At 35.1% G+C, this 22,783-nt stretch overlaps 2 protein-coding genes across 9 annotated transcripts; one reads left to right on the plus strand and one right to left on the minus strand.

Moving 5' to 3' along the window:
- Nucleotides 1-14: 14 nt before the first annotated feature.
- LOC118041382 (probable helicase CHR10) lies at nucleotides 15-14,618 on the minus strand. 8 transcript variants are annotated; one of them, XM_035048690.2, is made up of 17 exons: nucleotides 14,369-14,618; nucleotides 14,141-14,148; nucleotides 13,403-13,481; nucleotides 13,141-13,301; nucleotides 12,866-12,997; nucleotides 12,477-12,657; nucleotides 6,932-7,067; nucleotides 6,723-6,840; nucleotides 6,481-6,570; nucleotides 5,415-5,522; nucleotides 5,122-5,319; nucleotides 3,887-4,012; nucleotides 3,141-3,805; nucleotides 2,205-2,350; nucleotides 1,113-1,277; nucleotides 527-641; nucleotides 15-441 (listed from the first exon to the last, which is right to left on the minus strand). In XM_035048690.2, exons 1-17 carry the CDS (start codon nucleotides 14,556-14,558, stop codon nucleotides 417-419), a joined length of 2,643 nt encoding a protein of 880 aa, XP_034904581.1. In that variant the 5' UTR covers nucleotides 14,559-14,618; the 3' UTR covers nucleotides 15-416. The 8 variants fall into 8 exon arrangements, 5 of the variants coding, with proteins under 5 accessions (XP_034904581.1, XP_073260480.1, XP_034904585.1 ...); XM_073404379.1 differs by lacking the exon at nucleotides 14,141-14,148 and having other exon boundaries at nucleotides 2,232-2,350; nucleotides 14,369-14,532; XM_035048694.2 differs by lacking the exon at nucleotides 14,141-14,148 and having other exon boundaries at nucleotides 14,369-14,532.
- A 3,715-nt stretch (nucleotides 14,619-18,333) lies between these two features.
- LOC118041501 (carotenoid cleavage dioxygenase 7, chloroplastic) lies at nucleotides 18,334-22,724 on the plus strand. Its single transcript, XM_035048867.2, has 7 exons — nucleotides 18,334-19,151; nucleotides 20,599-20,727; nucleotides 20,816-20,947; nucleotides 21,197-21,469; nucleotides 21,619-21,704; nucleotides 21,905-22,219; nucleotides 22,360-22,724. Exons 1-7 carry the CDS (start codon nucleotides 18,392-18,394, stop codon nucleotides 22,504-22,506), a joined length of 1,842 nt encoding a protein of 613 aa, XP_034904758.1. The 5' UTR covers nucleotides 18,334-18,391; the 3' UTR covers nucleotides 22,507-22,724.
- The last annotated feature ends 59 nt before the right edge of the window (nucleotides 22,725-22,783 follow it).

The raw sequence follows: 22,783 nt of genomic DNA on the forward strand, positions 1-22,783 counted from the left end.
TAGTAATATAATAGTAACCAGTTAAATGATACTAAATTTATTATTCACAACAAACAACTTCCAAAATATGACTTAAAGTCAAAAGTAAGACAAATAAACTCAAAATCGCACAAAAAATCAAATTTTCTAGAAAACTAAGGTGAAGGTCTCTGCTAACCTGGGTTCAATGACTGCTAACCAGGGCTGGGTAGAAACGGAACTGAACAGTCTGTCAAAAAAAACATTAGCTGAGCCTCGCTTCCATTTGGTTCACACACAAGTGAACCCATAACTCATTTGCTTCCAACAGATGACCCAGCTGTAAAAAAGTTTACTGTTTACAGAAGCGGCTAAATCATACAAAAACATAACGCTTTCTACTCTGTTCTTTGAGCTTCAACTGAGCGGCCATGGTATCATAGGACAGAGCACAAGCCTCAAGATGATCGTCGATAATAATACCTGCAAAGATATCAGATGACGTAAAATTGCTGGAACACACAGCAAACGGTGAGGGGAATACAGGTCTGTGTGAGAGAGGACATACACGTAGATCTTTATTCCAAAAACCGAAGCATATTTTCGTAGAAGACGTTCAACAGTATACCACTGTGAGCGATCTGTTCCATCTTGATAACCAATACGAGGCATGTGGATTGAGGCTACATGGAAAAGTCAGGAGAATATGTCAGATAATTCAAATATATATGAAAGAAACAAACAAGAGTAAGAACAAGCTAAGTTCACACAGCCAAAGGCAGTCCCTGAACGTGAACAATCTGAGAATTCTGAAATTTGAATCATTTTTAATGATAATAAATAAGGTTCTTATGAATAAGAGGACTGCCTCTCTCATCATGTTTATTGTTGCTCACTACTGCTCATGCTCGTCCTGGTTGTGCTTTGCCTATGAAGTTGTTCTATGGACAGTTGCATGCCAGCCTGCTAACTATATTTTCACAATTGTTGGGTGACTACAATAAATTCCAAACAAGAAAATCACTTGCATCTCCAAGCGTCGACTCTTCATAGCAAGCAAGCAAACCAACTATTTCAATTTTCATTGTTCTTTTTAAAGTTTGCCATTACAATGGAATACAACAGCGTCAAAACAAACATTAGAAGAAACATACCTGAATTTTGAGCTGCAGCAAAAGACGCTTTGGACAGGCAAGCCTCCAAGTCAAGAATTGAGATCTCACTACGAGGCACTTTGCGCCTAGGATTATAAGATTGTACAACAGCCAAAGCAACCCACCGTGGAGTATCACCTTCCATGTTCTGCCCATCAGTATTCTCTGTGCAACAACAAACAGGTTAAATGAATTTATTCAAAGAACTATCCATCGATAAGGAGGGGGGGTCACAGGGTTTATTATAGAAACCATTCACATCAGTATGTCAGACAAATCATCAGAACTTTCTGAAAGGAAAACAAGTTACACCAAATAGTGATCTCATTAACCTAGCTAAAGTTTTGCTCATGATCATTCATCAGAACATTAAAGAAAACCAGTCACAGGGAGCTACAAAATTAAATTCAAGTCATTAAGTTCAAACATGAAGTTATAAAGATAATCCATTTGAAGCAATCTTTTGCACATCAGGAAGAAGCATAGCAAGGAACTTTGAGACCACCAGGGTAAACTATTTGATTAATAACTATATATAAGTCATCCCAGCCAGCAGCTAACAGTTCCATGATTAATAAATATTTACTAATCTCAACCACTCCACTCACAGCTAGAAGCAAAATTAATTAAATTTAATCACCATAAGAAGCACAGCTTGGATAATATATTTATAACAGGGAGTGGAGATGGAGAAGATCCCTCCTTGGTTAGGCCACTACATTTTCATGTTTGAAATTGCAGATCTAGTCTTCCTTTGTATTTGCTTTTTGCTCACTCACTACCTTTTTCTTTTCCTTTTTAGTTCTAGAAGGATTGGTCTGCAAGGAACAAAAACATCGGTCACAATTAACATCAACCCCAGTAAGGAACATGAACTGAGGCCTGAAAGTGTGGTGGCAATCGGGATGGCAGTATGAGAACAAAATGAAAATGAAAAAAACCATGCATGTTGTAGTGAATATGTTCAGTGATCCTGGAAGGTTATAACTGCCTCTCGTATCTATGCACATCACTTAAAATTTTTGAACCACCATTAATTATTGGAAAAGGCCAAAACGAAAAAAAGCAGGAAGAGAGAACATGAAAGCTGACCAATAATTTTTACAAGATGGACATCACCAAGATGAAGGTCCCTAAATTCGGAGGCTTGTTGATATGCAGCAGGGATGCTTGAAGACAGTTTGGCCAGTGCATCGAACATTCCTCCATGGCCCCAATTTCCTGATTCATCTACACAACTGCCAAATTAATACCAGAATCAGGCTACAAGAAAAACTGATGATTACCAAGCAATATTCACACCCTTATAACTAGTGCATTCTTTTCCCGTGGAGTAGTGGGATGAGTTCAACTTAGTGTGTGTTTGTATTTGAGGTGGAGGTTGAGGTTTAGGTGTGGGACCCATTAAAAAGCAAGAAAAAACAAGAAAAAATAGCTTTTTGTGGTTGAGGTTTGTGCATAAATGGGTTGTACCCAACCACAAAAGTAAAAACAAACACACTTAAATTTTTAGAACATACCAAAACAGGATATTAACAGTTGTAACCATCAATGAGATGATGTCTAACCGCAGACTGAATTTAAATTCGATGGAAATACAAATGACACATTTTCAAATTCCATCTAAGGGAGTGCGAGCTGATTCTTTGGCTTGGATAAGTAAACATAAAAACAACTCTTTCATAGCCAATGTCCCATTTGTAATTGCACCAACTACACGCTGCTTCGAATTGATCAGTTCTAATGTTAAGATTATTATCAAGTTGAAAAGAATGAGCAGAAAGGGATTGGTTTCATGGTAAAACCTTACTTGTAACTGATAGTGATTGGAAAAAATAGATGTTTGTAATTCTCAGAGTTTCAGATATCAAATCAGAGTAGGAAACCAAAGAAAACAATTTCAAGAGTTTCAGAACAAAATTAGAAGTAAGAAACAAAAGAAAAGTATCCATAATCATCAATAAGTTGCATGCCACAACTATAAAGAAGTAGACTGGAGGGATTTTCAGTATGTCTCCACGGAATTACCTGAATATGACACTGGGCTCAGACGAGCAGAGCTTATCTGGATGTGTACAATCCCCAACAACAAAATGAACAAAACCTGAGTCTGACAATGCATCCCCATCTACAGGGTAGATGGGATCCCCAACGGATAATGAATGGTATCCAAGGGCCTCCCACTTTGACAACTTTTTCTCCTCTGCCTTTTTCTTTGCAGCCTCAAGATTAAGATACTTATTATCAGGCAAGTTCCTTCTATTTCCCAAATCCATAACCGGATTTTCATTTGATTGTGATGTTTCCTTGAATTTTTCAACCCATGATAGATATGATGCCTCATCAAGACCAGGATCATAGCTTGCAAGAGCAGAATCTCCTCCACTAACAAAATCAAGTCCTTTTTCTTGACCAATAGGATTGACCTCAAACTTTCTATCATCTTTGTCCAATATCTGCTCACATCGCAGAGCAATTACTTTCTGTGCCAAAGCTTTCAATTCTGAGGCATTTAATTCATTTGATTTTTCACTGTTGACCTCCGAAAGATCAAACCTATGTAACCCAAATATGATAGATCGCAAATCACCAGTTTCAATTCCTCCTGTTTCTTTTCTGTCCTCTTCCATGACATCATCTCCTACAACATCATGGCTAAGCTGCAATTTCCTCTTTGCTCTTTGCATAATAACCTACACTCTCACATTTTAAATTCAAAATGATAATATGAAAGACATTACTAAACGTTAAAGGTTTGAATTATAAAACTTCACCTCCTCCACAGTATGCCTTGTAACTAAGTTTATTGACAGGACATGGTTCATTTGACCAATCCTGTGTGCTCGCTGCAAAGCCTGTTTGTCAACCTGAGGATTCCAATCTTGCTCATAGAATATAACCTGTCAATGAATGAAAGTTTATGAATGTTCAGAACACCATGTATAACTCCAACCAATTTTTTGAGAAATAATGGAGTCTACTTGGACAACCCATCATACTCTTTCAAGCTTTACCATATTATACTTAAAATTCTTTAGATGAAAATAAATATCACCATATCCAATCCATTCCATTAAAGTTGTTTTAATTAGAAGCAGATGCCACAAGTCTTGTAAAAACCTTAACTTCTTTCATAATCTTATATAGACCACTGAATTTATTAGCTATTAGAATCACATAGAACATTAGAAGTCAGTAAGAACCTTTCCAATTAAAGAAGCATCTACATGGAGAACAAAACTTACCGTTCCAACATAAAGCATGAAAGAAATACAGTTATTAACAGAAAATGACAAATGGGAGCTTAAACTGTTACAAAAAGCCAAATCATGTCAGGAAAAGTATATGGATAAATAAAGAACAAAGTTTATCTCTCTTCAACTCAGAAAATTGCATTTATAAATTTTCCTTGTCAAGGTCGGTATAGAAATGCCTATACATCTTCAAGTCCTGCAAGTTGTATCTGTTTATACTCAGGCAATTGCTGAGAAGTGAGAGAAGTGAAAAACATAAGCTATCAAATTAATTCATCTCCAATATGAGAATGGCTGGCACGGAACTGAATATGTATCATATATAAGTGACATACACATAGCATATTTGTCCCAGAAAACACTGAACCGGCTCTACAGGGAAAAAAGACCACCCACCAAAAACAGAAAACATGTTCTCAAGCAAGATGAATCAATGAAAAAATCCGTCTTTAAACACTGCAGGAAAAGCCTCCAAGTAGATTGCTGATTTATTTTGGAACTTTATGTGTCACCATTTGTAAGGTTTAATTTCATTTTCCCTTGCCAGCAACTTTTAGCTGATAAAGTGTGTAGTTATTATTGTGATGCCAACTTTTTTCTTTGTTGGGGTTGTCAGAAATTTATTGTACAAAGTTGGAGCCATTTATGCTTCTTTTTCTCTTTTATTTTGTACAATATCTTTTTTTTCTCTTTCTCAACTTGAATGAGTTCACACGCCAAATGGTGATTTCTGAAAACTTCAAGAGATAACCCACCGTATCTGCAGCCACGAGATTCAAGCCAACTCCTCCAGCTCTTGTGGATATCATAAAAACAAAAGAGCTATTTTGATCAGATTCAGAACCAGACCTCCCTGACTGTCCACTAAAACTTCTTATTGCAGCAAAACGCTCCTCAGCTCGAACTGAACCATCAAGACGCTCATATGAATACTTTCGAAGCTCTAGAAAATCCTATATTACATGCCAATTATGTCATTAATAATTGTTCAAAATATACTGACATGCATAAACAAGCAGAGGCAATTACTTCAAATTCAAACATGTACCTGTAAAATGTCAAGTGTGTGTGTCATTTGAGCAAAGAGAAGCACACGATGTCCAGAATCATGTAGCTTCTCAAGTAGTTGGTCCAAAATTGTAAGTTTCCCACTGGCCTGAACATGATGTCATAAGATACAGAGATGACAGCAGATTTCAATTAGTGGAATCAGAGATCAAGATCAGAGGTTTGCACAGGACCCAAAGGAATTAACAAAATCAGAGAGGAAGCACAAAACTTGCCTCTTTTGGATTAGAAAGTTTAAGCAAGTTTAGTTTTTTTTTCCCCCTTTATGCCTCTTCAATTCTTTATTTTTCAAGCTATATAAATGTGCAACCACTCCAAACTAAGCAATCGTTAATATTTCACACACTGCAAAATTATTAGACAGCAAGGATACCTGAAGCTGAAGTCATAAAATCAAGAGGACAACAGGGACAGCAACAGGCAGGTTTCAAATAGTGAGATCAGAGATGCCGTGCAGAAAGACTGCATCTTTCAAGGCAGAAAATTTAAGCAATTCTTTGTTTGCTTTTAGAGTTATGGGAACATAGTGAAATCATAGATACAGCACAAGTACTTGCCTCTTTCAGATTTAAACAATTCTTAGTTTTCTTATAGAGTTATGGAAACGTTAGTGAGATCGGAGATAAAGCTATATAAATTCTTTGTTTGCTTTTAGAGTTATGACAAAAAACAAATCATTCAAACTCGGTTTTCATTACTTTTGATATATCAAACAGTTGCAAGATAACAAGACTACATGAAGTTCAAGTTAATTAATACAACGAGACATAAGGGGAAAAGGAGTTTTTCATTATCAAAATTGGATATTCAGTATAAAGGTTTGCTTCTTCTATACCAGAAAGTTTACGTGAACATGGTTTTTTTGTTTCTGTTTGTTTCTTTGCTTTCAAAGTTATGGCTACACACAACTCATTTCAGACTAGCATTTTTTATTTTGGAGATGAAAACAGGTGCTCATTAACATTTCATATACCACAAAACTAGTAGATGTAGAGGTTACCTTAACTACTTTCATATACCACAAAACTAGTAGATGTAGAGGTTACCTTAACTAGGTGTTCACCCTCTTTGTATGGCTCAGGCTCAATACCAGGAAAGAGGTAAGGGTGGCTGCATGCTTTTCTTAGTTGTATTACCTGGACCAAAGAGACGGAATTAATGGCTGAAACTAACAGAATATTCAAGTCAGAAAAAAACATCATTCTATTTCAATAACTAGAGCAGAAAGGCAGTTTGGCATGGCAAGTTAGCTACAATGCTCAAGTCAAAGATTGAGAAGCTAGTATACCATATTCTGCAGAGATTGATGATTGGAAGCTGAAGAAGACAGCGCAAGAAGTTTTGGAAGCTCCTTCCTCAATATTGAGGCATAAACTTTCTTTTGCAGGCTGACCAGTGGAGCCATCCTATCAAGGCAAATAAAAATTTTAGTCTTTTTAGGAGAGTTCCCATCATGAAACACCAGATGCTCAGTCTTCATAAGGTAAGACAACTTACACAGTAATCTCAGTCAATGATGGCAGCACTAGGTTTCCACACTTTATAAGCGTAGATTTTGTTCTTCGAAGCATGAAGGATTTCAATATACTTTTTAAAGTCTTGAATTGCCGCTTGACCTTTGTTGCATCATGATCTGTTCAAAAGCAACGGGTTTAACATTCTTGCAAATATGGAAAACCTCAGCTTTTGTTGTATTCAAGAGAATCAACCCAAGATTCACAGCAGAAGCAGAGAAAAAGAATTAAATAATAATTTTGAAGCTCATAAAACCTTGAAGGAATTGAGAATAACCCAGAAGCATGCACATCATTTTTCTGCTTTTTTTTTTTCTGAATCAAAGGCCAATCCCTGATATAGATTTTAGCTGCAAGGATTTGCCATAAACTATTGACAGTTCCTTGAAAGATTATTGCAGATGTAACTTTCAGAAACACAGAGGAATGATCCCATAGCAAGTCCAGATATTATCTCACTTTGTTTCAAAACTCAAACAATTTCTCTTTTGAAAACCATTAACTTGGGAGTTGGGTGTATCAGTAAGTAGAGGACCCTAGAAGATCTGGGTCAATGTTCTATTTATATGAATGATGATGTGACATTAGTCACTAACCTTTTAATAATGAGCTGACTTGACCACACATCATATACTATATACTTTTCAAGAAAAACTTTCAATCCATGACCTCCCTTCTGTAATATTTTAGAAACAATTGGGGTGAGGAGTGGGGGGGTGGGGGGATTCACTAAGATAAGAAGAGAGATTATGATGTCAAAGGAAATACCTATACCTACACATTTAATGCCAGCAGATTTTGTCTATTTATTCTTTTCTATATTGGGATATATTAGTTGTAGGTTAGCTATTTCTAAGGGCTGAAAATCAACCTATATTATTTCCTGTATCAACCTGTATTATTTCCATTCTTAGCTTGTAAATTCTACCTATATAATAAGCAATTCCAATAAAAGATACACAATTTTATTCAAAATACTTTAAATTGTCATGGTATCAGAGCTACAACTCTGAATTATTATTTACTATCAAGTTTCTTAGTCTCGGTTATTCTTGATCAAAGTTCTCTTGACCTCATGTCTTCAAATAAGTCTGATATTTCTATGATTTGTTTCAATGGCAAGAACTACTTTGCTTGGGCGTTTCATTTCAGGAGTTTTGTCAAAGGTAAGGAGCTATGGGGACATGTTGATGGAACTAACCCAACTCCTGACAAAATCAAAGACATAGACCAGCACGCCAAGTGGGAAGTCAAAGACGCTCAAGTTATGGCTTGGATCTTAGGATCTATCGAGCCTAACATCATCTTGAATCTTCGATCCTCTCAGACTGCAGCTCAGATGTGGACTTACCTGAAGAAAATCTACAGCCAACAAAACACTGCTCGTTGGTTTCAGCTTGAATATGAATTAAGCACTCTTCAACAGGATAGTCTTTCTATCTTAGATTTTTACTCTAGATTCACTAATCTTTGGACTGAATACACTGATATAGTTTATGTTGGCTTACCATTTGAAGGTCTTAGCTCTGTTTAAACTGTTCATGAAACTACTCAACGGGATCAGTTTCTAATGAAACTAAGACCTGAATTTGAAGGCACTAGATCCAACCTGATGAACCGAGAATTTGTTCCCTCCTTGGATACATGCCTTAGTGACCTCCTTCGCGAAGAACAACGCCTTCTCCCTCAAACCACCATGGAACAACGACGATCTACATCTATTCCTGTGACCTATGCAACACAAGGTAAGCCAAGAGGCAGGGATATGAGCACTATTCAGTGTTTTTGTTGCAAGGGATTTGGCCATTATGCTGCAAATTGTCCTAGAAAATTCTGCAACTACTGCAAAAAAGATGGTCATATCATCAAAGAATGCCCTACTCGACCTCCCAAGAAAACAGAGACAGCATATACTGTCTTAGTTGGCTCTTCACCTCTGACACAAAGTACTCCTCATGTCCAATCCGTGACTCCTGCCATGATTCAACAAATGATCATTTCTGTATTTTCAGCTTTGGGACTCAGGTAAAAATCTTTCTACATCATCTCCTTGGTATTTTGATTCCGCGGCTTCCAATCATATGACAAACAATGCTGCTTCTCTTACCAATATCAACGAATATTTTGGAAATCTCAAAATTCATATTGTCGATGGCAGTCATTTACCTATCACGGCCACTGGTGATGTTTCTCCCTCTCACTGATGTTTTTGTATCACCTGGTCTTACCACCAACCTTGTGTTTGTCGGTCAGTTGATTGAAAATGATTGTAAACTGGAATTTTTCAAATCTGGTTGTGTTGTGCAGGATCAACAGTCATGGAGGATGATTGCGAGGGGGCCTAAAGTGGGATGTCTTTTTCCTCTTCAATTTCCTTTGTCTCCTTTTTCTTTTCCCTTTGTCACTTGTAATTCTGCTCATGTTGATTACCGAGCATGGCATAAACGTCTCGAACATCCAAACTCTAATGTTCTTCATGATTTATTGAAATCTAGTTTTCTTGGAAATAAAGATTCACCATCTCTTAGTGCTGTTCAGTTTAATTGCAATTCTTGCAGGCTTGACAAAAGTAAAACTCTGCCCTTTCCTATTCACACACCACAAGTAGTCCAACCTTTCGATTTGATACATAGTGCTGTGTGGGGTATGGCACCAGTCACTTCTCATGCTAATTACAAATACTTTCACTTTTATTGACGACTATAGCCGTTTCACATGGATTTATTTCCTTCATTCTAAAGACGAAGTATTTTCTGTTTTTAAGATTTTTCATGCACATATCCAGATCCAATTTTCAGCCCAAATCAAAATCCTTCGTTCAGACAATGGGGGTGAGTATATGTCTCATTTGTTTCAGGACTTCTTACAGCATCATGGCATCATTTCTCAACGGTCTTGCCCTTCAACACCTCAACAAAATGGGGTGGCTGAAAGAAAGAATCGTCATCTTCTTGATATTGTTCGTACTCTCCTCTTAGAGTCGTCTACACCTTCTCGTTTTTGGTGTAAAGCTCTCTTCACTGCTGTCCACCTCATAAACAGATTGCCCTCCCCCACATTGAACCACGACACTCCTTTCATCAGGTTGTTTGGTCATCCTTTAACTTATTCCAACCTCCATACCTTTGGTTGTGTCTGTTATGTTCATCTTCCTGCACATGAACGCACAAGACTCACGGCTCAATCAATTCAATGTGCTTTCTTAGGATATTCAGTACACCAGAAAGGTTTTCTTTGCTATGACCCAAATTTGCGTCGCATTCAAATTTCTAAAAATGTGATCTTTCTAGAAAACCAATATTTCTTTTCCATGCATCAGGATCATGTTCCTCCTTCATTTTCTGTTTTGCCTATGTTTACTAACTCTTCTGCAACTCTAGTCCCTTCTAAGCCTCTCCTAGTATATCAAAGATGTTCATCTACTACTTCCCACTAGCCTCCAGACCCTCCCAAGCCCCCTCAAGTTCCTTCTCCAACTGCTGCTCCTGTTCCAGCAACTACAACTTCCTCTCATCGACAAAGTACTCGGGTTCGTAGACCCCCTGATAGGTATGGGTACTCTCCTCCCTCATCCTTCACAGCCACCTTGTCTTCTACTTTTCTTCCTTCATCTTATAAACAAACAATGGAGCATGAGTGTTGGCGAAAAGCCATTGAAACTGAACTTCTCGCACTTGAAGAAAACCAAACCTGAGATGTTGTTCCATGCCCCTCATCTGTTGTGTTTTCTATCAAGCGTCGTTCTGATAGGTCTATCGACTGTTATAAGGCTCGGTTAGTGGCACTTGGCAACAAACAGGAATATGGTCTTGACTATGATGAGAACTTTGCACCAGTCGCCAAAATGACCACTGTTCGAACTATACTCACCTTTGCTGCATCTCAATCCTGGCCCTTACATCAAATGGATGTCAAGAACGCCTTCCTTCATGGTGATCTCAAGGAAGATGTTTACCTGAAACTTCCTTTTGGTATGTCCACTTCCTCATCTAATGATGCTTGCAAACTGAAACGTTCATTGTATGGTTTAAAGCAAGCACTGAGAGTATGGTCTGACAAGTTTCGATCCACGTTCATGGGTTTCTCCTTCACTCAAAGTCAATATGACTGCTCTCTCTTTCTACAAAAGACATCCATGGGTATCGTTGTCCTCCTTGTTTATGTGGATGATATTGTCATCACTGGCTCTAACTTGGAGGCAATCTCTGCGATTCAGACTTTGTTGCATTCTACATTCCACATGAAAGACCTTGGTTAGCTCACCTATTTTTTGGGCTTGGAAGTGCATCATCAACCTCACGGCCTCTTCCTACATCAGCACAAGTATAGTCAGGAACTAGTTCAGTTAGCCGGCCTCACCAACACTACTTTGGTTGACACTCCTATGGAACTTAATGTGAAATATTGCTGTGACGAAGGGGAGCTTCTTGATAATCCTATTACCTATCGGAAGCTAGTTGGTAGTCTTATCTATCTAACTATTACTCGACCAGACATTTCTTATGTTGTTCACAATGTCAGTAAATTCATGCAAGCACTAAGGCATCTCCATCTATTTGTTGTACACTGTATAATTCGCTACATTCTTGGCACTCCTAGTCGTGGCTTATTTTTCCCTATAGGTTATTCACTTCAACTACAAGCTTATAGTGATGCTGATTGGGCCGGTTGCCCTGACACTAGGAAATCTACTACCGGCTGGTGTATTTTTCTTAGTGATGCCCTTATCTCATGGAAATACAAGAAACAAGACCACGTCTCCAAATCATCTACTGAAGCAAAGTATCGAGCCATGTCTGCTGCTTGCTCTGAGATCATTTGGCTGTGCGGTCTCCTCACATAACTCGATTTCTGTCCAGTTCATCCTACTCCACTTCATGCTGACAACACTAATGCCATCCAAATTGTAGCCAACCTTGTCTATCACGAATGCATCAAGCACATTGAGATTGACTGACTGTCACTCAATCAGGGAAGCATATGATCATCAGATTATCACCCTTCCACATATCTCCACCACTCTATAGATTGCAGATATCTTCACCAAATCCATGCCCCGTCAACGACATCATTTCCTTACTTGCAAATTGATGCTTATCAATTTACAAGCATCAATTTAAGGGGGGGTGTCAAAGGAAATACCTATACCTACACATTTAATGCCAGCAGATTCTGTCTATTTATTCTTTCCTTTATTGGGATATATTAGTTGTAGGTTAGCTATTTCTAAGGCTGAAAATCAACCTATATTATTTCCTGTATCAGCCTATATTATTCCCATTCTTAGCTTGTAAATTCTACCTATATAATGAGCAATTCTCAATAAGAAGATACACAATTTTATTCAAAAGACTCTAAATTGTCATATGATACATTGAGGGGCCATCAAAGCATGTGATCTCCTAAGCAGAATACCAATATCAAGGGGAAAAAATGAGGATATTGAAAATTACAAGAATATAAAGCCTGGTTTCAGGAGAAAGTTAACATTTAAATACACACTTAGACCAAGTAAAAGGATAAATAACCTGATGAAGCATCAGCAGTTTCCCTAAACGTGGAAAGGAACTGATCCAGGGTTCCAAACACTGAAGGCATGCAAAAATGCATCAGAGCCCAGAGTTCAGTGAGATTATTCTGGATGGGTGTGCCAGTCATCAACAACCGTCTTGGCATAAGGAACTGGTCTATGAGAACATTATAAAGAACCTGTTCTTATTGAATTTTTGAAACAAAAAAAAGAAACTCTTCAAGTCTAGCTCAAGAAGTATAGAAGGAGAGGCACAAAAGCAATTTATAATATAAACATATTTTTTTGTTATTGCACCATGGTAGCATAAATAGCTTGAAACCATCACCACTATAGGAATTTATGTTCATATTTACGAGAAGACATTGTGTGATAGCTTGAACATACGCTCTTAGGATTTTTAAGTCTTTGAGCTTCATCAACTATAGCATAGTGCCATGGAATCTGTGACAAGAATTCTTTATCCACTAATGCAATGTCATATGTTGTCAATAGCACGTCAAAAGGCAACAATGATACCTGTAAACAGCCAACATATCAATTTAGATTTTAAAGAACTTCAAACTAGAACCCAGACACATGAAAAAATATAAGGAACAGGATAAACTAACAAATTATATCATTCCAATTAGTAAATATGCATTATAAGATTCCAAACTCACGTCAGATGATGAAGGACTCTCTTTCACATGTTCATGTATTGTCTTGCGCAAACTGCGCCGGTGTTCTTTCTCACCGACATACCTAAGGACTTTTAGTTTGGGGGTGAATTTGTCTATCTCTGACACCCATCCATCTGTCACACTTAAAGGGCACAACACCACTGCATATAATTGGATAACAAGCAAAATTGTGAATCAAAGTCACTACCAGAATAGATACCCTAAAGTCTTCGAAGTCAAACGAAAGGCTTTCTTAACTCACAATATGGTCCAGATGACTTCTGATGAACTTTCAAATAACTTAAGAAAGAGATGGCTTGCAAGGTCTTCCCTAATCCCATCTGCCAGCAAATATCTTCAATTCAAAACATAATGAACAGAATCACACTGCCATTGCTATTATCATGCTCATCTGTTCTACTTGACTAAATAATGAGGCACGTGAAGATTACTAAAAGTAATGAGAAAAATAAGGACTTTCTTAACCATTGTGTCAGTGCTGAGAACGACAAAACTCCATCAGGGTTTCAGCTGTAAACTTAATTACTTCACAAACCCAGCAAGATGTTACAATATGTTATGAGTAAATTCAGTTATAAGAGATGCAACAATCAATTATCCAATACCAAGGCAGTTGCAAAATTCTAAGAGTAAATAATACAGTCCCCCTAAGATCTGGCACTAGTAAACTTTCGAAAAATTCAAAAAAACAAAAAATGGACATTGAATAACTACAGGGAGATTTATCTGAAGCTTTAATTGACAATTGAAAGGTAGATTTTTTACTTGAAGAGTTTTGAGTTTCGCAGGTCTGTGTGATTACCTAAAGGGCCAGGCCATACTCAAATGACAAAAATAATGATGGTCACAAATAATCTCTATATTACTTGATTTTCACATGTTTAAAAGTAAATATCAGGTATCAAGATAAATTTAAGACAATTTCAGGTTTCCTTCAATATAAAGGCTTGAAAACCGTTCAAGTCCTCAAGCTATGTACCTCATCTCCTGCAAATACAATACCAATTCAAGAGTCACTCTAATGCGCGTTAAAAATAAAACAGCATATAATTAAAGTGAAACCCTAGACTCCTTTTCAAATTCACAAAATTGAATTTATCAAATCAGACACCAAGCAATACTGGAAAACCCTGATTTCTTGTATTCTTGAGATTTTCAATTCGATTTTATCAGATTAAAAAATAGAAGTGAAAAAATAAAATCCTACCGAGGATAACATTAACACCGAGGTGATATCTCTGTATAAGCCACGAGATGCCTTCAAGTTGGTGAGGTTTCAGCGTCGCCGTGACGCCGATTTCTGTGGCGTCAAAAGGAGAAGTTGCACAACCGCTTTCTCCGTGTGATTTCGATTCGATGATCATTGCGGCTGCCGCGAGCCTCTGCTCGTAATTCATCCCTCTCGGTCTCTTTGAGAGTAGCCGTTGTATATCGAAGACTGGCTTGAAGGGGACGCGAGGGAAATAAAAAAAAGCCGGTTTGGTTACGTAATGACGGTTCTAGCCTTATGAGTAAGCATAAGTTCGTGGGGTTATTCTTGGGATTTTGCGCGGCGTGCATATGGATCGTGAGTCTGCGTGCGTGTGAAGCTAAAGCCAAATATTGACTGCGTTGAGGAAACTTCTACGTTTGGTTGTCTTTTCTCCAGAATGTGAATTTTTTGTTTAAAGGATAATGAAATATGACAGTTGTCAGGTTTTGATTTGAAGATTTATTGGAAAAAATTTGGATTATTTGATTATTAAGTTAATTTTGATCAGTTGTTTTTATTAGAAAATTATGTTTTTTAAAAATATTATGAGTCTGTTTGATAAAAAAGATAGTTTTTATGTTTTGAAAAAACACATAAATAATACGTAGGCAGTGTTAAAAAAAAATGGGCTGCATCAATTAATAAATGAGGTCTAACCTTTGGTTAATAAGAGTCTAAGACAATAAAATTAAGACTTTAATGTTGCTTTATTATATGTATTAATAATTGCATGTATATAATAATGTAGTTTGTATAATTTAAATTACTACATGTTTCTTTAGTAATTTTATTATAAATAACAATTTCAACAATAATTTTAATCAAAAAAATTAATTTATTTAACTAAACAATAATTAAAAATGATTATTTTAAATCTATATTTTATAAATACATAAAAATTAATATAATATCTACCACACACTAACTTATATGGGTTTAACTTGAATAATCGCATTATTAAAAAATTAGTCAAGATCAATCTGAATTAATACTGTATTCAATTCAATTAGAAATTTAACTCAGATCAAACTTTTTAGTGATTTTGACATATTAATAACTCTGCAAAATATATAGAATCTAAAGTTTAATATATAATCGGCAACAGCAATTTATCAAGACCAGCCAAGTTCATATTTATTTTTCAAATCGGCTATTTTATCAACTTTAAGCTATTTCATGCTTTCCCAAATGATTGGAAAAGGATTTGGTCTCTGTCATAATTTATCCCATTTTTTATTGAGTAAAATTTGAGTCGAATTTACTTGGTACATGTAAATAATAAAATAGATAATTTCCAGCAAGGTAAATGAAACTTAATTTAATTGATTTTTATATTAATTTTTTATTTTTTTTTATTATTTATTTATTTTTATTTTCTTTTCTCAACTGAATTTTTTTTATCTATCAAATTTAGTTTTTATTTTTTATTGTTATTTTTTTATTTTAAATAATTTATAAAATTATTTTTTTCTATTTCATTCTCTTTCAAATTTATATAATTTGGATCTATTTGATTGCTATTTATTTTATTTAAAATAATCTATGATATTTATTATTTTTTTAATTTCATCCCCTTTCATCTTTTTTACCTATTAAATTTAGTCAACATTCTTTTAATAAACTTGATAAAAAAATTTAAAACATTAATAAATTATTTTTCAATTTTATTTTTTAAAATATAAATAAATATTGAAAAAATCTTTTAATTTATTTTTTTATGATATTATCAAATATCAAAAAATAATTTAATTTTTATAAATTCACCTCCCATGAAAAAATAATTTTTCAGCAAACTAACCGGTATAAAACTAAAAATTACGAATTACTCTTTTTACGATCCTTTGCGGCTATAATTAAATAGATAAAAAAAAAAAACAGAGGAATTATATATAATAGCCATCAAGTTCAGTTGGGCAATCCTTTCGAGAAAGTGGAGGGGTACCGATGTTTCTGAAAGGAGTGGATCAGTAAAAAGCCTAGTTTTCCTACCATTTGCATCCAGAGCACGGAACATTCCTCGCCGAGAATCCGCTGGTGTGTAGCCAATAAAAAAGTGCAGTATCTCCAGCTTCAGAAAGACGGTCGAATAATATTCAAATCAAAGTTTGCTCGGAAGCCCATGCACATACATGTTCTGAATGTGAGCACAAGTTGTATGGGCAAATCGGTAGTGTCCAACAAGGGCTCAAGTTGAAGATGTGCTCATCAGATTCCACAACAGACGGCTAAAGCAGAGGATGCACCCTTTCTTGTCGTTGTATGGGCAGTATCATGCCAACAACACCAGAGATTATCAAACTCCTAATCATTGTCTTTGTTAGTGCCTTAATCGAATCTTCTTCTTAGCACAAACGAGCTCAAACCACTTCGAAATTACTATAGTTGCCATTATCGTAGAATCATTGACCTCCCTCGCCGTCGTTGCCGACCCGTTTAGGATCTAATCTATTGGCATACTCGACCGCCGATGGCTTGGGGATCATCCTCAACGTCTATTAATCAACAACCTTAAGCTTCAACGGTTCCGAAATAAATTACATCAATTAAATTTAAATTAGACAAATTAGATTTTATGTGAGAAATTATGGCTTGGTTAAATTTAAGTCAACAAAGTACAATTTAAATAAACTTAGAATTATTAATAATGCTACAAATCATATCAAAGCGGTACAAACTATATTAATCAGGGATTAAATCAATTAGATAAAGGGTAGTTATCAACATTAAATACACGTGAAAGTAGAAATTGTTTGATTTTAAAAAATCAATTAAGTATAAGTTAAATAAGTTAGAAACCACTTACATCAACTAGATATAAATTAGACGAGCTAGGTTTTATATGAAAAATTAGGGTTTGACTAAATTTAAATCAAGTTAAAATTATAAAGAATCATTGATGATACAAATTACATTAATTAGATACAAACCATATCAATTAGGGTTTATATCAATTATACAAACTGTGGTTAAACTTCATTCTTACTTCAATTATACAAAATGTGGTTACCTATACATTTATCAACATTGAACTTCTAACCCTATAGTTTAAATTCCCTGCAAATCATCCTTGTTGTTTGTTTAAAAATCTTAATTTCATCTCTAAACTTGTTATTTTATATGAGTGTTTTTTTAAACATTATTTTTATTTAAAAATACTTGAAAATATATTTTTATTTTTAATATTAGTACATCAAAATCATAAAAAACACATCAATTTAATATTTTTCAACCCTACCACCAAGTTCTTTTAAATAACCATTTTTTGGTTTTTGATTTTTAACTGTTTTTTTTACTAGATATTAGAACATTTACAGGGATTGAAGAGGAAAAATGATAGAATAAAATAAAAGGTTGAAAAAGGTGATATTTTCATTAGTTATTTAGTGGTAAGAGAAAAAACCGAGACTCGTAAAAACTAAATGAAACACTGGTTTAAAATTGTGGGGGTAGAAGTGGAAAAGACAAAATAAGAAAATATAATCATATTTTCCAGCACAGCTTAGTGGCTATGATCAATAATAACTTGCTGCCAAAGCCAAGCACCTCGGAATTCCAAGCACCACAAAGCAACTTGGAGCCGGTGACCCATGAGTGTATCAATAACCCTCCAAGCTCATCAAAACAGAGCAAGGGAAAATAAAAAAAAGTGGAGGATAACATAATTATGGCTTTTATATGTAGATAGATGCTCTTAGCATAAGTTAAAAAAACAGACAAAAAAAATTATATAAACGAGACAATGTGTCTGCCATTCAGTGTCCAAATTTCTTAATGTCCTTCATCATGGCCCCACCAGCAAACCTACCCCACCATTAACATATTGGAAGATCGACCTTAAACCATGCAACTACATGACTGGGAAATCCTATATATATTCGAACCCCGCGACACCTTAATTATCACACACCTTCGAGAAAAAAAAAAAAAAAAAAACGTATCTCACTCGCTTTCAAAAATCCTTGGCTCAAAGAAACAACAATGCAAGCAAGACCATGCCATATAGTTCCCACGAGTTTCCCTTCACTGAGTAAACTCCCTCGATTTCATCGGACTCCGTCGCCGGCTAAGATTAAAACACCTAGAGTCATATCCATTTCCACCCCGGATACCACTGATCATGCATCAAGCCGTACATCCCTGGATACTATAGATGATCATGTGGCTGCCTTTTGGGATTATCAATTCTTATTCGTGTCACAAAGATCAGAGACAAACGAGGCAGTAACGCTTCGAGTCGTCGATGGAGCAGTCCCATCTGATTTCCCTTCCGGCACGTATTATTTAACCGGTCCAGGGCTATTTACAGATGATCATGGCTCCACGGTGCACCCTTTGGATGGTCATGGATATCTTAGGGCATTTAGTATTGATGGAGTCAACAGAGAGGTCAAGTTCATGGCTAGGTACGTAAAAACAGAGGCTCAAGTCGAGGAACACGATCCAGAGACTAACACGTGGCGGTTTACGTATCGTGGTCCGTTTTCTGTGTTAAAAGGAGGCAAGAGACTTGGTAATACCAAGGTGATGAAAAATGTGGCAAATACCAGTGTGTTGAGGTGGGGTGGTAAGCTATTGTGTTTGTGGGAAGGTGGGGATCCTTATGAGATTGAGCTAGGGACGTTGGATACTACTGGGAGGTTTGATATGATCGACGGATGTGATTCATCGATGGATAATAGAAGCAATGGTGGTGATACATGGGACATAGCCGCTGGATTATTGAAGCCAATCTTATATGGTATGTGTTTTTGCTCTCGGCAAGTTGATTAATATTTAATTTTGATCAAAGAAAATAATCATCATCTATACACTAAATTAGAAGGTGTTTCCATCAATATTATTCTTTTATGTAAAAGAAGGAGTAAAATGATCATTTTCATCACAAAAAAGAAGAAAAAAAAAGAAAATGGCTCGGAAAAAAAAATCCTAATTAATATTTTTTTTGTCACTTATCCATAGTAAAACATTAAAAAAAGAATTTTATTTCTAAACGCATCGCATTTTTTTTTATAAAAGGTGCAAACATATAATTAACACTCTACATAGTTTTTAATTTTATTTTATTCACTAGCTTCCTTGATTTGGTGAAATAGTCTTAATTCCACTTGACAAAATAGTTTCCAAAATCATTAGGTAAAAAATGGTACCCCGTATTAATCTCTGTATTTCAATACTCAGTTCCTCTTTTGTTTTTAGTTACTAGGAATATGTTGATTTAACGCTTCAGATAGAATTGAAAAGGTAATAGATCTGTTAATAAATTAATTATTAAACTTGGTAAAATAATTTTTTTTAAAAAATCAATTTAATATTTTTTAAATATAAAACACACTTTTAAAACATATATAACTGAAAGTAAAAATTATCATTTTCTCAAACACCCTCTAAAAATATAATAAATAATTTATTATTTTTTTTTAAAAAACACATGGATTAAATTATAGTTTATTTAATAATTCTCAACTCAACAGACCTTCTGAGATGCATCCATGAGGGTGTTTGGACATTGTGTTTGAAAAATATTTTTAAAAAATTTGAAAATTTTTTTGCTTTAAATTAATATTATTTTGATGTTTTCAAATTATTTTGATGTACTGATTTCAAAAATAATTTTTAAAAAATAAAAAAATATTATTGATATACTTTTTTAAATAAAAAATATTTTAAAAAATTAATTATAACTATATTCTCAAATATGCTTGAGACCTGACAGAGAAATCATTTATAAGACATTTAGAAGACAAGTTGGTATAGTATGGACTATGGATTATTGGATTTTGTGATTAATAATTAAGACTTAAGAGAGTGTTTTACACAAATTCTAATTTTATTTCTAGATATTTTTTTTTAAAATGTTTTTTTACTTAAAAAATATTAATTTAATATATTTTTAAATAATTTTAATTTATTAATGTTAAAAATATATATAAAAAAAGATTTTTTTTTTTTAAACACTTAATAACACATTGTCAAACATCCTTTAAACACCGTTTTCAAACACCATCTAAGATAAAGTAAGGATACATTAGGGTGGCTAAAGATTACTCGCATCAAATTAAATTTTTTCTACTAGTAAAGATTTTATTGATAGATTAAAGGAAACTGCAGAGGGTTAAATGTTAATGTTTGCGTTTTTGCTGACTATAGGAGTGTTTTTCTCTTCTTCTGAAAAATTACTTGCACAGGAGTGTTTAAAATGCCACCAAAGAGATTGTTGTCCCATTATAAGCTCGATGCTAAAAGGAACAGACTGATTACTGCTTCATGCAACGCCGAGGACATGCTACTGCCCCGCAGTAATTTTACTTTTTATGGTAAATAATGTTGAGAATGGCAGTAATTTTATGCTTAGAAATAAAAATCTAATCTGGTGATTGTTGATTAACAATCTGTCCTTTCCAGAATATGATGAAAATTTCAAGTTGTTGCAGAGACAAGAATTCAACATTCCCGATCATTTGATGATCCATGACTGGGCATTTACAGATACTCATTACATATTATTCGCCAACCGCATTAAGCTTGATGTCATCGGTAATTATCTGCATGCAAAGAACATTTGTGTTATCTTGTCTGATCTTAAATTATATAATGAAAACAATTAATATTATAGTGTTACATCTTCAAGTCAATCATTTTAGTTAAACTAATGCTGTTTTTTTTTCATGTGCTGTCTTAAAGAATTGCTATGGCACAAATGACTAGGGATCACAGTAGCATTAAATATGGATTTTGTTGGCAGATACGATTAATTACTTAGCAATACATAACCTGGATTTGCAGGATCAATGACTGCTATTTGTGGATTATCTCCGATGATATCAGCTTTGTCAGTGAATCCTAGCAAGTCTACCTCTCCCATCTACTTGCTTCCTCGATTTCCTGAGAAATCACCCAGAAAAAGAAACTGGAGAGTGCCAGTGGAAGCACCTTCAACAATGTGGCTACTACATGTTGGCAATGCTTATGAGGCCCAAGATGTCAATGGAAATTTGCAAATTCAAATACATGCTTGCATTTGCTCCTACCAATGGTTCAATTTCCAAAAACTATTTGGTGGGTGGTTTTTGAGCACTTATTACTTAAGATTATCTCGGAAGTAAAGAGAAATCAGCGTAGTTTTTTGAAGTTAAAGCATTTTGATGTTTCAAGTAAGAATCTAGACAACTCTTGACAGAAACTGTGATATCTTTGCAATTGGACAGGATATAATTGGCAAAATGCTAAGCTAGACCCTTCTTTTATGAACGTGAAGGAAGGTGGAGATGAGCTACTGCCCCATCTTGTTCAGGTACTCCTCTCTCTCTGTGAATAAATCTGTAAGGGATTGAAATGCTTTAGTTTAATGCACGAGGGAAAAAAGAACAAGATGCAGAGCCAAGATGATTTTTCTCTACAAAGATGGTGAAAATTGTGAATTTCAAATTTTTATGATCAACCACAATTGTGGTGCTATCCTGGACCTAAGATATTGATTTATATGTAATGTAGGTTTCTATAAATTTGGATGCTGATGGGACCTGTCAAGAAAGCAGCGTGGAACCCTTGAATCAGTGGAGCAAGCCAGCAGATTTTCCTGTCATAAATCCTGACTTCTCCGGTAATAAAAACAAATATGTTTATGCAGCAAGTTCTTCAGGCTCACGCCAAGCATTGCCGCATTTCCCTTTCGATATGGTGGTGAAGCTAAACTTGTCAGACAAATCTATCCATGCATGGACCGTTGGTGCGAGGAGATTCATCGGGGAGCCTATATTTGTTCCAAAAGGAAGGGAAGAAGACGATGGATATCTTCTGGTAGTGGAGGTGAGAAATCAATCCGCACTCAAGAGTCTTTTTCCGATGTTCTTCCGCAGCATTACTGGTAAAAAAATAAAATAAATGAAATACAAGATTTTTGCATGTGTTTTAATGCAACTTTGCTACACATTCTTGCTGTTTTGCAGTATGCAGTTGCAATACAAAGGTGCTATCTTGTAATTTTGAATCCAAAGAGGATAGGGAAAGCTGATGCACTTGTAGCAAGATTAGAGGTCCCCAGGCATTTAAATTTTCCTCTTGGTTTCCATGGTTTTTGGGCCAAAAGTTCTTAATCCAATCAGTTAAAAATGCTATATTCTGAGATCATCATTTTAATCAATATAGCTGTGTTATAATGATTCCTACAGACCTGGTAGATTCCTGGTTTAGCAAATGATATCTATGTATGCAGATGAAATCAATCATAGAAGGTGTTAGTACATCAAATATCTGTGTTTTTTGGATTTTAAAATTTAAATCTAAGTGATTCATATCGGGTTTGTGAATTTGTAAAGCCAATCCTAAACTACACTGTTTTAAATAATTTTTTATTTTTAAAAAAATTTTCCA

This window comes from Populus alba, chromosome 14, assembly GCF_005239225.2.
Source record: "Populus alba chromosome 14, ASM523922v2, whole genome shotgun sequence".
Classification (NCBI taxonomy): Eukaryota; Viridiplantae; Streptophyta; class Magnoliopsida; order Malpighiales; family Salicaceae; genus Populus; species Populus alba.